At 39.0% G+C, this 14,781-nt stretch overlaps 1 protein-coding gene across 1 annotated transcript; it reads right to left on the minus strand.

Annotated features, from left to right (window-relative positions):
• Positions 1 to 322: 322 nt before the first annotated feature.
• On the minus strand, positions 323 to 5,023 carry LOC119048679 (olfactory receptor-like protein DTMT). The gene is made up of 2 exons (XM_037144365.2): positions 4,895 to 5,023; positions 323 to 1,282 (listed from the first exon to the last, which is right to left on the minus strand). Exons 1-2 carry the CDS (start codon positions 5,021 to 5,023, stop codon positions 323 to 325), a joined length of 1,089 nt encoding a protein of 362 aa, XP_037000260.2.
• Positions 5,024 to 14,781: the final 9,758 nt, after the last annotated feature.

The following is a 14,781-nucleotide window of genomic DNA, read 5'->3' on the forward strand; positions in this document are numbered from 1 at the left end:
TATTGTTTGTTGATTTGTTTATTATGGTCATTCTGCCTAATGTGAAGTGGTATCTCACAGTGTTTTTAATTTGCATCTCTTTGATGGCAAGTGATGCTTAAACCATGCTTTCCCAAGGTCCCCTGGGGAATATAAAGGGGAAAGCCTAGTCAGGTGTCACAAAGACCTTCTTATCTAGTTCACCTGTAAAATTTCAAGTCATCTGTTTAACATACTGAACAACGATTTGAAATATCATTTTAACTGACATTAACATGGTAAGGAAAAATATTTAGAATAATAATTTGATATGTGTATATCTACTGAATAAAATTATATATAATCATATATAACAAGAAAATATCTTTTTATAAAAGACTCTTCCCAGAGCTCCCTTCATGTCCCTGTTTCTCAGACTGTAGATGAAGGGGTTCAGCATGGGGGTCACCACAGTGTACATTGTAGCCATGGCTGTCTCCTTAACAACAGAGTTGTCAGCTGATGGGCAGAAATAGAGACCAATAATTGTCCCATAGAACAGTGACACCACAGACAGGTGGGAGCCACAGGTGGAGAAGGCCTTGAAGATGCCTCTAGCAGAAGGGACCTTGAGGATGGAGGACACAATTCGTGCATAGGACATGATGATGAGTAGGAATGGGATGACAACAATGAGCCCTCCAACAATAAAGATCATCAACTCATTAACTCCAGTGTCAGAGCAGGACAGCTTCAGCAGAGCAGAGATGTCACAGAAAAAGTGCAAGATCTTGTTGTCAGCACAAAAACACAGTCTAGCCATGAGAAGAGTGTGTAACAGGGCATGGAAGGTGGTAAGCACCCAGGACAGAACTACCATTGAGAAACAGAGCTTGGGGCTCATGATGGTGGTGTAGTGCAGTGGGGAGCAGATGGCCACATAGCGGTCATAGGCCATGGCCACAAGCAGGAAGCTCTCCAGGTCTGCAAAAAACAGATAGAAGTACATTTGGGCCAAGCAGCCTGCATAGGGGATGGATGGGACTTGACTCTGCATGTTCTGCAGCAACTTGGGCATTGTGACAGAGGAAAAGCAGAGGTCAGAGAAAGACAAATTACTGAGAAAGAAATACATGGGTGTGTGGAGGTGAGAGTCCAGGTGAATAAGCATGATGATGAGGAGGTTCCCCAGGACAGTGGTAAGATACATGGCCAGGAACAGGGCATAGAAGAGGTTTTGCTGCTCTGGCTCAATGGGCAGTCCCAGAAGAAGGAACTCTGTGATGATGGTTTGATTCCTTCCTGCCATAGCCATCTCCAGTATCTTTAGAAAGAAATGATAGTGTCCATTGAAATTTGAATTAAAAAATGAGTACATTTCTATGATGGTATTTTAGGCACTCTACAACAACACTTTTATCACCTTTTCACAATAATTATAATAAGAACTTATAATAATCTCTATAATCAGAACTTTTATAGTAAAAATGACTTAGTTTTTTATTTCTCTTTCATACATGAAATGTTCCAACTTATTTAAAACAATCTTCTCCATTAGCTTCTGAGACACATAATGTGAATTGGTATTCCTCAAACGTGCCTGGCAAGACCCTCTCAGTAACTACAACTCTATGCTGCTCAACCAATATCTTCCATGATGATGTTCCCCTGGGCTTTTTCCTAAACACTGTTCTCTGATAATTCTATACATACTACCCAGAAAAACTTATCTACTTCAAAGACTTACATTACCCTTTAAACCTCTGATGTAGATGTCTCTCTCACTCATAAAAAGGGATATTCCATTGCTTAATGATGATCTTTCCTTGGATGTTTCATAGGCATTTAAAATTTTTTAAATATGTGTATTGATTTTAGAGAGATAATGGAGGAAGGGTAGGGGGAGAGAGAGAAATAGGGATAGGGATAGGGATAGTGATATGGATAGAAATAAGGATAGGGATAGCTAGAGATAGACAGATAGACAGACAGACAGAGAGATAGATTCCCATATGTTTTCCAACCAGGAATTGAACCCTGCAGCCTAGTTGTGTGCCCTGACCAGAAGTGGAACCCATAACCTTTTGGTGTATGGGACAGTGCTCCAACCAACTCAACCACATCAACCAGGGCTATCTTAGGCATTTTAAGTTTAACAGATCCCAAAAGAAAATTACCGTCTCACCCTGCCCCATTCCTCATCCCCTCCTCCTCTAATTCTCATCCCCTCCTCTCTAATTCTCCAGGTCTCATTGAAAGAGTTCCAGGCTCTCCAGCCATAAAGCTGAGGGTTTTCTCTTATTCCCACCTGTCTCTCATCATCAACATCCAGCTATAAACAAGTCCAATAGATTTTACCACTTAATTCTCATTCATCTATTCCTTTCCTCATCTCTCACTATCCTAAACCAAATGACCTCATATCTCATCTATACTACTGAAACAGCTCTTCATTCATATTCCTGCTTCATGCTGGAACCTTACTTCTTAAGTATCTCTCAGTCTCACTGTGGCATTCTAAGATGGAAACCTGATCATCATTCTCCTCAAGTCTTCATGTATCACCATTGTTCTTAAGATACAGGAAAATTCCTTTCAAAAACACACTTCATCTTTTTCACCCTTACAGTGAAGGGACATATAACCAATAATGTTGTGAAAACTATGCACAGTGACAGATGCCACAGTGATGTTCACTACATAGTTGTGAAAACTATGCCTACAGTGACAGATGGACTGTGTGGTGATCACATTGTAAGGCATATGAATGTCAAGTCACCGTATTATACACACAAAACTAATATAATAGTTTAAACCAACTATATTCATTTTTGCGAATCAGTAGAAACAATAAACAACAGACTCATTCTCAAGGACTTCAGATATTGATATTAAGGATCAAAATACAAAATTTCTACAAATGAATATTTATGAAAATAGAAGATACAATCACAGTGTTATCAACTGTTTTTTCACTTAACAATTTTCATGATCATTTTTCTATATATTTCAACTAAGAAGTGCTCATGTCCTGACCCTTTCTACCACCACAGCTTCATAATGCACTCCCCACAATGCACTCCCATACCTCTCTCTAGTACTGCTGGACTTCAATGTGACAATTTTTTGCCTCCACCTTTCTGCACTTGCTTTTCTGCCTGCCTAACATATTCCTACCTCTGCACCCTCTTCACCAGGCTTTCCCTTACTTATCCTGCAGGTACATTGTATGTCACATACTAAGCTAGACCTTCTCTGTCTCCCCACAGGTGAGCGCCACTGCTGTGTTTCATGGCACACTGTGCTTGTCCCCATTGGGATTATTTGTTCATAGCTGTCTTCCCTGCCAGGTTGTAAGGTCCATGCAGGAAAGACCATGTGTCCTCAACAGCACCTGGTGCAATGCCTCCATGTGATCCATATTTCACAATTATTTACCGGCTGTGCTTCAGGCTGAGACATGCATTTCTCCAACTTTAAAGGAAGCAGAAGTCCTTTCAAGCAAAAGTCATTAATCCTGCTACATTTTCACAGAGCAAAAACTCTCTAGCCTCAACCATTTAGCACTAAATATGACACTAGATTATAGAATGTATTTTAATTGTGCCCATGGAAAATGCTAGGGCACCTCAGATTCACTACTCCTGTCACTGGTATAGAATATGAAGATAGATAGATGATAGATAGATAGATAGATAGATAATCTCCCACTGGTTCTATTTCTCTGGAGCGCTCTAAGACACCTTAGTGTTCCTCAAAGCAGAGAAAGCGGAGGAGAAGCACTAAGAGATGTGAGAGGCTCCTTCAATAAAGGCACAACTGAGTCCATTTACTGAAACTTTCACCCTTGATGCTGTTCGATCCAGCCATAGTAACAGTTCTTACACTTGGACTCTATATACTGGTGAGACAGTGGAGAAAAACATCCAGGGAAAAACATATACCTGGTTTCTCTGAATTTTACTTCCCAGGTAGATTAAAGGGACCCAACTCCTGTGGCAATAGTATGACTGGAGATGATGACACACAGGAGGCAGAACTTGAAGGTGCTACCACTGATGATGCAATGAGCCTCTCATCTTCTTCACCCAGTAAGTCAGTAGTTCTCTGCCTGATCGCACATGATTAATCACCTAGGCAGTGCTTCTGAAATTAATGTCCATGCAAATTGCCTGGGAGTTCTAGTAATACACTGCTTCTGATTACATAAGAAGTGGCTACTTTTTAAAGTAGCACTGTGTTGATGCCCATCCTTGTTGTCTAGGGATGACACAGTGAGCTGCAATTATATATGACACTGTTAAAGATAAAGATCACTTGTCTCCCTCAGATAAATTTAATCACAATAGCTGATATGGGACCTATGCGAAGGTTTTTAAAGCCCAGGGCAGTTCTAAAATAAAGCAAGGGCTGGAACTGTTGCATTAAAGCCTACCTCAAAACTGTCATTATATTAAAATTATATTATATTGTTTAAATACATTCCATAGGAAGTGATATGTATGAATGCTATTATTAATCAAAGGATTGTAACTGATGCACACAAATCAAAATATTTTATATTTATTTACTTTACTGAATTTTTAGAGATAAAGGAAGGGAGGGAGAGAGAAAGAGAAAGAGAGAAACAGAGAAACACTGATTTGTTTTTCCACTTATTGATGCATTCATTGGTTGATTCTCTATGTGCCCTGACCAGAGATTGAACCCTCAACATTGGCACATATAAACAATGCTCTAATCCATGGCTACTCTGCCACAGTATTAATCAAAATATTTTAGAACTTGGGGGAGTCTTGGGAGTCTGAGAAGTGGAGAAGCAAAGAAATATCATACCTGAAAACTCCCAGGCCAAACATCTCACAGCCTGAGAATTAAGATCCTCCAGTAGGAGGGACCCTAACAGACCAGCTCATTCATCCTCTGCCCAACTTACCAAGTCTGCCTGATGGTGACTCCAGGACCCTGGCCTGAGATCCTGTTCCCATTTATTCGCTAAGGCATGTGAAGTAACAACCTCTGTAGTTGTCACCTGTGCTGCAACATCCCTTCTCATGTCTCCCATTCTACACACTCTTTGGTCTCAGGAGCCTTGGATCCCAGAGGAGGCTAGATCCTGGAGGAATTCATTAAAAGCAAAGTAATTACCAAGGATCTCTCAGGACACATGCTCTCAGAATCTTTTTAAAAAGTGACTGATTGTAGTCACTGACCACACTGGACTGTGTCTGGGATGGGGAAGGGGTGGAATATGGAGAAGCCGGTATATGGATGCCCAAACACTGCTTGTTTAGGGAATGGACAGAAGTCCTGTGGTCAGAAGCCTAATTTTCAGAGGTGATAGAGGAGGGTGGTTGGAGAAGACATGAAAACTACAGCAACCTGAGTGGGAATATCCTAAATTATCCTACAAGTGTAGGAGGCCTTACCTGGTGAGCAAGTAGAAGCAATCGGTGTTCTTTAAGCAGAGTGCCACAAAAGATACATAATTTGGAAAGATTCTCAGGGTGGTAGAATCTCACTACAACCCAATTCACCAAAAAGACACCCATTTGCAGCAAACAAGTATTAGATCTCTATGAGCCAACCACATGCATGTATATGGAAGAGACAAGAACAGGGGAAAAGATAAACTCTCCCAGTTCATGTTCAACCTCTGTCAAGCCTAGATTGATAAGGAAATTCAGTTTGAATCCCACTGAGGTACATCTATTCCCTTACCTCTCTAAGAAAGCCTTAATATGCCTGCTGCCATTATCATCTCTACTACCATACATATGTGCCAGACTGATTCTAGTCTCCAGTTCTACCTTATGTTGCAGTTGATCACAAGACCATGGTTGACATTTATAACTTCTTCTTTCATCACACATTCCATGTTCTCCTTGGCCATCGTCTCATCTGAATGGGGTTCTTTACATAGTGAAATTATGCAGACCTTCATTTCTAGGGAATCTGCATCCTCACTGATCCAGCCTTTCCTGGGTCATTAATAGTTGTCACTAACATTCACTATTAAGTGTCAAAACACTAAGTGACATCCAAAGAATATCTCAGAATTTCAGACATGGTGCTTGAGGAAATTTTTCTGTTCCAAGTTTGGTGAGAATTTTAATCACAAGTTGTTTAAATTCATGTTAATTTTTTTGTCAGAGGCTTTTTCTGCACCTATTCAAATGATCTCTCTTTTTTGGCTAGATTTTCCTTTTTAATAGCAAATGGCCACTTGGTAGCAATGTGACAACACCCATGTCTACAGAAACATAGTTTGGAAAATATCTTTAATTAAGTGGGTTTTAAAGTCTCACACCATTCTTTATCATACTTTTTTTCTCATTTACTTTGTTGATATAGCCAAACTTAGATTTAAATTACTTTTATTTTACTGACATTGGTTATTAAAATTTTATAATTCTACAATATATTTCACTCCATGAAATAGGATGTCATGGGATATTTCTCAGTACACATAAAAATATATAGGTATCTGATTCATGTTAAGTGAATTCTATAGTGTGTCCACTTGGATTGAGATTCTTTTTCACATATGGAAATACAACTTTTCAAGTATTGACGGTTGAGAGACTATTTTCCACTGAATTTTCTTTACATCTTTATCAGTAATCAATGGACAATACTTGAGTGGGTCTGTTTCTGGACTCTATATGCTATTCCATATTCTCTACACCTATCTATATTCCTATTTTTCTCTAACACTACAGTTTCCTGATGATTTTAACTTAATAGTAAGTCTGGATACCAGACAATGTGAGCCTTCCTACTTTTTCCTTTGCTTCCAAAATCAATTTTGCTTTTTTAGTTTTCTGCCTTCACACATAAATTTTATAATCAGATAGTCAATTTGTACCCCCTGTTGAAATTTCTATTGGAATTGTGTTGAATCTCTAGTTTCAGAATGCCAATATCTTAACAATAGTATTGATTATTTCAATCCATAAATGTGTTATATCTATCCACTTCTTCAGCTCATCTATGATTTCTTTAATCAGTGTTTTGTGATTGTCAAAGTATAAATCTTTTCATATATTGTGTAAGATTTACACCTAAGCATTTAATTGTTTAGTACTATTGTAAATGGTATTTACAGTGTTTTTTTCATTTTATACATCTTCATTGCTAGTTGACATAAATGCAAATATTAATGTTAATTTTTATATTTATATACAGAAAAACTTAATATATTGACATTGTATTCTATGATATTACTAAACTCATTTGTCAATTCTAGAATCCACTTTTACATCTTGGAGGATTTTATACATAGAAAAATATGTTGTTTGTAAACAGAGATGGTTAAAATTCTTTTTTTGTTGTTATTCTATTACAGTTGTCCCAATTTTTCCTCCATTGCTTTCCACTGCCCTGTCCTCCACTCCTCTTAACACAATCCATCCCCACCCTGTTGTCCATTTCCATGGGTCATTTATTCATGTTCTTTGACTAGACCCTTCCCCTTCTTTTCTACTTTCTCCCCCTCCCCTTGGGTCACTGTTAATCTGTTCCTCATTTCCATGCATCTAGTTCTATTTTGCTCATTTGTTTGTTTTGTTCATTCAGTTTCTGTTACAGGTGAGATCATATGGTGTTTGTCTTTCTCTGTCTGGCTTATTTAGCTTAGCATAATACTCTCCAGTTTTACCCATGCTGTCACAAAATGTAGGAGCTCCTTTTTTCTTTTTCCTGAATTAGTATTCCATTGTGTGAATGTACCAGTTTCCGATCCACTTATTTACTAATGGGCACTTAGGCTGTTTGCAGCACTTTGTTATTCTAAATAATGCTGCTATGAACAGAAGGATGCATAGGTTCTTTTGAATTGGTATTTCAAGATTCTTAGGGTATAATCCTTGCTTTCAAACCTGTATACTTTTTATTCCCCTTTTGTGCTGATTAGAGCTTCCAGTACAATGTTGAGTAAGAGTGGTGAGGGCAAACATTTTTACTTTGTATCTGACCTTAGGGAGAAAACATTTACTCTTTCACTATTGAATATAATGTTTGTTACAATTTTTTAAAAGTTGCTCTTCCATCAGCTTGAGGAATTTTCTTTCTGACCACAGTTTGGTGAGAATTTGAATCACAAATTGCTTAAATTCATGTTAAATTTTTTGTCAAATGATGTTTCTACACCTACTGAGATGACCTTTGGCTAAATATCCCTTTTTAATAGCAAAAAGCCACTTGGTAGCAATGTGACAATACACATATCTATAGAAACATAGTTTGGAATGCATCTTTTTTATATGCATTTTTAAATTGATTATGCCATTACAGTTGTTCTATTCCCCCCTTCATTCCCCTCCACCCTGTACACCTCCTCTCCCACCATTCCCCCCTTTAGTTTATGACTATGTGTCTCAAGTTCTTTAGATTCTATATTTCCCATACTAATCTTGCTCCCTATCTATTTTCTACCTACCTTCTATGCTACTTATTTTCTGTACCTTCTCCCCCCTTCCCCTCCTCCCACTGCCCTGTTGCTAACCCTCCATGAGATCTTCATTTCTGTGTTTCTGCTCCTGATCTAGCTGTCCTTTTAGTTTTGTTTTTGTTTTAGGTGTGGTTGTTAATAACTGTGAGTTTGCTGTCCTTTCACTATTCATCTTTTTATCTTCTTTTTCTTAGATAAGTCCCTTTAACATTTCATATAATAAGGGCTTGCTGATGGTAAACTCCTTGAATTTGATCTTCTCTGAGAAGCACTTTATCTGTCCTTCCATTAATTAAATGGATTTTTGAAGTCTCACACAATGTTTTTTCAATATTTTTTCTTTATTAGGATATTACAGTTTTCCCAATTTTCCCTCTTTATCTTCCCTTTGCCCTGCTCCCTCCAACCCTCCAGCATTTTCCCACACCACCTTAGTTCATGTCCACTGGTTGTACATATAAGTTCTTTGAGTCCTCTGTTTCCTATACCATTTTTCATCTCTCCCCATCTATTTAATGCCTACTAATTATGCTTCTTCTTCCCTGTATTATTTCCCCTTTATGCCTCCCTTCCCCACTAAAATCTCTCCATGTGATGTCCATTTCTCTGGTTCTGTTTCTGTTCTGGTTGTTCCCTTAGTTTTTGTTTTCATTGTTTTTCTTTTCTTTTAGGTTCATTTTTGATAGTTGTGAGTTTGTTGTCATTTTACTGTTCATATAGTTTATCTTTTTCTTAGAGAAGTCTCTTTAATGTTTCATTTAATAATGGCTTAGTAGTAATGGACTCCTTTAACTTGGCCTTGTCTGGGAAGCACTTTATCTGCCCTTCCATTCTAAATGAAAACTTTGCTGTATAGAGTAATCTTAAATGTAGGCCCTTGCCTTTCATGATTTCAAATACTTCTTTCCAGCCCCTTCTTGCCTGTAAGGCTTCTTTTGAGAAATCAGCTGATAGCCTGATGGGCACTCCTTTGTAGGCAACTCTCTCCTTTCCTCTTGCTGCTTTTAGGATTCTCTCTTTATCTTTAATCTTGGGTAACTTGATGATGATGTGCCTTGGTGTGTTCCTCTTTGGGTCCAACTTCTTTAGGACTCTCTGAACTTCCTGGACTTCCTGGAAGTCTATTTCCTTCACCAGATTGGGGAAGTTTACCTTCATCATTTGTTCAAATAAGTTTCCAATTTCTTTCTGTTGTTCTCCTCTTGGCACCCCTAGGATTCGGATATTGGAATGTTTCAGGTTGTCCCAGAGGTTTGTAACACTGTCTTCACTTTTTTTAGTTCTTGTTTCTTCATTTTGTTATAGATAGAGGTTTATTTTGTCCTTTTGTTCTAAATCATTGCTTTGAGTCCTGGTTTGCTTCCTGTCACTGTTGGTTCCTTGAATATTTTGCATTCTTTCATTTTGGGAATCTTTCATTTGTTGGGTTTTTTTTTTCATTTTTCAACCAAGCTCAATCAGATGTGTAACATTTTGATTACCAGGACTTTAAATTCTCTATCAGAAAATTGAGGACTTTCTTCAAGATGGAAGCATAGGTGGAGACGTGGTGCTTTCTCACACAACCAAGTTTAGAGACAATAAAATATTAGCAACAGAAAACACAGCCAGAACACACAAAATTGAACTTTTTGGAAGTCTGATAACAACAAATTTTTCAGCCTGACTGATAAGAGGGGCGAAGCCAGCACCTGGCAGAGCGGAGTTGCACAGGAAAACTTGGTCAGAGGGACTCAGGCACATGGATCCCAGGGATTTCTGGTAAATTCTCTATCAGAAAATTGAGAGGAAAATGGTGATGGAGTAGGACAGAGCAGATTCCACTTCCCCCTACACATGGGAGAAAAACCTGGCCAATCTATGGGGGAATAGAGCACATAGCCAACAGTACCCCAGCATATGTGAAAATAAGAAACCAGAAATAGTAGTGGACATTGAAAAACCGGATGATAAGAAGACGGCTGCAGGACAGTTCGGTCCCAGGGACTGGAGCAGAGACAGGGGTGGCGGCAGCCTTGGCCCTCGCCCAGCACCTGGCACACAGTGGGTCTACCATGGACTCTTTGGGAGCCCCAGGCCTGCTGCCTGGGAGAGAACTGGGTCATCAGCTCCATCCCTCCCTGGACAAGCAATGTTTGGGCAACACTGGGAGAGACCTGGTTGCTTGAGGTTGCAGACAGGGGAATAAAAATAAAGGGAATAAAAACAAAGAGGCAAATACAAGGGCCGTGATCACCTGTGGAGTCTGGGGGCGGACTCTGGGGTCCCCAGCTTGGGAAAATTGAGAGGCGCAGTGTCGGGCTCTGACTCTGATAGTCACTGGTCTGGCTGGAGAATTGGGCTGTACAGTTGGCAGGCATGATTAAGAGAAATTTATCCAAAAGTAAACTATTTGAAGGTTTCTCCTGTGACAGCTGCTTGGCCTACTCTCCACCCAGCCTGGCAACAATTCTGAGATTGAGTGGAAGGCCTTGGGTTCCCCCATAGCACTGGGAAGAGTTTGCACCCAAACCCGGGAGACCCAGGCAACCTGGCCAGGTGCACACGCCTGCACCCCAGCCCACAGCGATGACCCCCAAGGAAAGAGTGCTGTGAAGAGGACCGGGATCTCCTGCAAGGGGCACTGGGGAGATGTGCGAGACGAGCTCTTGGGAGAGTGCTCACAGGACTGCCTGAGTACACATCTGGAGGAAAGAAAGGCCACACCAATTCCCCCTCAGCCTGCAGCAGCCAGTGAGACCAGAAACTGGTATGGCCAGTTTGAAACCAACAAGAGGTTTTTTTAAAGTGATCTTTTATTTTTAAATTTTATTATTGTTTTATCTTTCAATACTTTTTTCCTCTCTTTCCTTCTTTCTAATTTTATTTCTTCTTCCTTTCTTTCCAAACATATTATTTCTTCCTCCCTTCTCTTGACTTTTTTTTTTTACCCACAAGTGAGACAAACAACTTGGAACTGCAAAAAGACCAGAGTTGGACCCAAATAGGGGGCATCCCAACAGGAGAGACAGAGAGACAAATTTCACTTTGCTATAGCAGAGAAGCTACAAGTTGCTGCATATTTGTATTATTATTTTTTCATTTTTCTTACATCTTTTATTTTAATAGTATCTTTGTATTCCTCCTCTTTCTGTATAGTCTTCTTTGCCTTGGCTGGTTATATTGAATCATTTGACAGGTTTCCCTGTTCTCTCTTCCACAGTGTATTGCTAATTTACTATCCTTCACATCACTTGTGTTCCTTTAGCACGCTACTCAAAGTTCTATACCCCCTATTCATGTTATCCAGATCACATAGATTCTGTCATATGATTGTTGCCCTAATATTATTGTAAATAATAGCTGTTCTATCCAACTCTAAATACTTCACAACACCCTTCCTGGATCTTAGCCTGTTTCACAGTTTCCTGAACTCCATTACTGTAGTGGTTAACTCTATTTGCTCACACACTACACCTGTTTACTATCCTTTACTCCCACCTTACCTCAGAATCTGATCTCCCACAACCTCACTGCTTTCTAGACCCAATTCACAACCCTTCCCTCCCAAACAACAGTCCTACCTTCTGTCCATTCTTTCTTAAAAGTGGTTAGTTGAGTTGAAGATTGTGGCTAACACTATACATAGCCTAAAGATCTCCTATCTCTTCTCTACCAGCTGCTATTATAAATATCATAGAATACTGCTGTCATAAACCATTTTGGCTCCCACTCCAACTGGTCATAAAAAAAAAGAGTAGGTGGAAGTGGTGAACACCAGGATACCCACTGGAAGGGGAAACCCAACAACAAGGGAACCACCAACAGATAACAACAGAAGAAGATGAAGGAGGAAGTGGAAACCACACAAACCTCAATCCAAGACCTATCTGGAAATACAACTAAATAGTGGAGAAACTACCCAGTACAAACAACTGAACAAGGCCAAAAGAGAATCCTCAAAACCCTGTACATAAAGAAGAACTAGCTTCAACACAACCTGCCCTCACCAGTACAACAATTAAAACAGGAGGCAGGCAGAGGGACCATCAGTTAACCAGCTGGTGGAAAGGACCCACAAAAGAAAGACCAAAAAACAAACAAAACTCAAAGACAAACACAGAGCAAATGTAAAAAACAGCTCAAGATCAGTGATCTTGGGACATGTAGGAGACTACACTACTGAATCTCACAGGTATTCTACCACAGAAGTTTACAGCATAAACCCAGGGGGTCAGAACAGATCAATTTAAGAAGCTGAGGCTAACAAGAAGAGTATCACAAACAATGGAAAGACAAAGAAACAATCCCTAAATGAAACAAAAGGAGGAAGCCTCAGAAAGAATGTTAGATGAAATAGAGGCAAGTCAACTCTCAGATATTGAATTCAAAGCACTGGTTATCAGGACATTCAAAGACCTCACAATGAGCTACCAGAAACTACAGGGGAACTATAATGAACTTACTGCAAACTATATCAACATGAAAAAGGAAATAGAAACTATCAGAAAGGGCCAAGAGGAAATAAAGACTACAATTTCTGAACTGAAGAACACAGTGGAAGAAATCCAAAGCAGAGTCAACCAAGCAGAAGATCAGATCAGCGAGTTAGAGGACAAAGTAAAAAAAAAAACTTTCAGAAAGAGCAAGAAAAGGAAAAGAGGCACAGAAAGAATAAAGAGGGATTAAGAGAAATGCAAGATAATATGAAACATAATAATATCTGAATAATAGTGATGCCAGAAGGAGAAGAAAAAGAGCAAGGGATAGAAAATGTATTTGAAAAAGTAATGATGGAATACTTCCCTAATTTGATGAGAGAAAAAGTCACACAAATCCAGAAAACACAGAGAGTCCCAAACAAGAGGAAACCAAAGAGGCCCACTTCAAGACATATTATCATTAAAATGGCAAAATCCAAGACAAAGAGAGAATCTTAAAGGCAGCAAGGGAGAAAAAGGAAGTAACATACCAGGGAGCCCCAATAAGGTTATGCTCCAAGCAAGAAGAGAATGGCAAGAAATATTCCAAGTAATGAGAACCAGAGGCCTGCCACCAAGGCTACTTTACCCAGCAAGGCTCTCAATCAAGATAGAAGGCCAAATAAAGAGCTCCCAAAACAAAAGAACTCTAAAAGAATACACGCCCACCAAACCAGCTCTGCAAGAAATACTAAAAGGACTGCTTTAAGGAAAGGAAGGAAAAGAGACAGACAGCTAGGAACATAGGTATAAAAATGACAATGAATACGTTCCTATCAATAACAACCTTAAACATAAATACATTAAATACTCCAATCAAAAAACATACATTAGCTGAATGGATAGGAAAGCATGACCCACACATATGCTGCCTACAAGAGACCTGCCTCAGGACAAAAGACCTACACAGACTGAAAGTGAAGGGCTGGAAACAAATTTTTTAAGCAAACAGACAAAACAAACAAACAAACAAACAAACAAACAAACAAACAAAAAAACACCGGGGTAGCAATACACATAACAGACAAAATAGGCTTCAAAGAAAGGGCCATTAAGAGAGACCCAGAAGGTCACTTCATAATACTCAAGGGGAGAAAGCACGAAGAAGACATAAACATTATAAATATATATGCACCCAACATAAAAGCACCCAAATATATAAAGCAAATCTTAGAGGTCTGCAAGAAACATACTGACAGCAACACAATTATAGTAGGGGAACTTAACACCCCACTATCAAAAAAGAACAGATCGTAAAAACAAAATATCAACAAAGATATTGTGGCATTGAACAACACCCTAGATGAAATGGACTGAACTGATATACATAGAGCCCTTCATCCCAAAGAAGCTAAATACACATTCTTTTCAAATGCGCATGGAACATTTTCAAAGACAGACCACATGAAGGGATACAAAACAAGTCTCAACAAATTGAAGAAAATTGAAATCATACCAAGCATTTTCTCTGACCACAAGGGACTGAAATTGGAAACCAACCCCAAGCGAAAAGACTCAAAACACTAAAAATCATGGAGATTGAATACTATGCTATTAAACAATTAATGGGTCAAGAATAAAATTAGGGAAGAAATCAAAAAGTTTCTGGAAACAAGTGAAAATGTACTCATGACAACCCAAAACTTATAGAACACAGTGAAGACAGTTTTGAGAGGAAAAGTTTATAGCAATACAGGCCTACCTAAAGAAGATAGAAACATTTCAAACAAACAACCTATCCCTACTCCTACAAGAACTCCAGGAACAACAACAAAGACAGCCCAGAGCAGGTAGAAGGAAGGAAATAATCAACATCAAGCAGAATTAAATGACATAGAGACCAAATGCACAATTCTGAGGATCAATGAATCTAGGAGCTGGGTTTTTGAAAAGATAAAGAAAACCAGCAAG

Source organism: Artibeus jamaicensis, unplaced genomic scaffold (assembly GCF_021234435.1).
Source record: "Artibeus jamaicensis isolate MK-2021 breed Jamaican fruit bat unplaced genomic scaffold, CSHL_Jam_final contig_774, whole genome shotgun sequence".
In the NCBI taxonomy this organism is placed as follows: Eukaryota; Metazoa; Chordata; class Mammalia; order Chiroptera; family Phyllostomidae; genus Artibeus; species Artibeus jamaicensis.

Bases quoted from the DNA above. Each gene is read 5' to 3' on its own strand.
- LOC119048679 (XM_037144365.2), bottom strand. From the start codon at position 5,023: ATGGGAGACATGAGAAGGGATGTTGCAGCACAGGTGACAACTACAGAG. The intron at 1,283-4,894 runs GTAAGTTGGGCA...TTCTTTCTAAAG, and splicing joins GTCACCATCAGGCAGACTTG to ATACTGGAGATGGCTATGGC.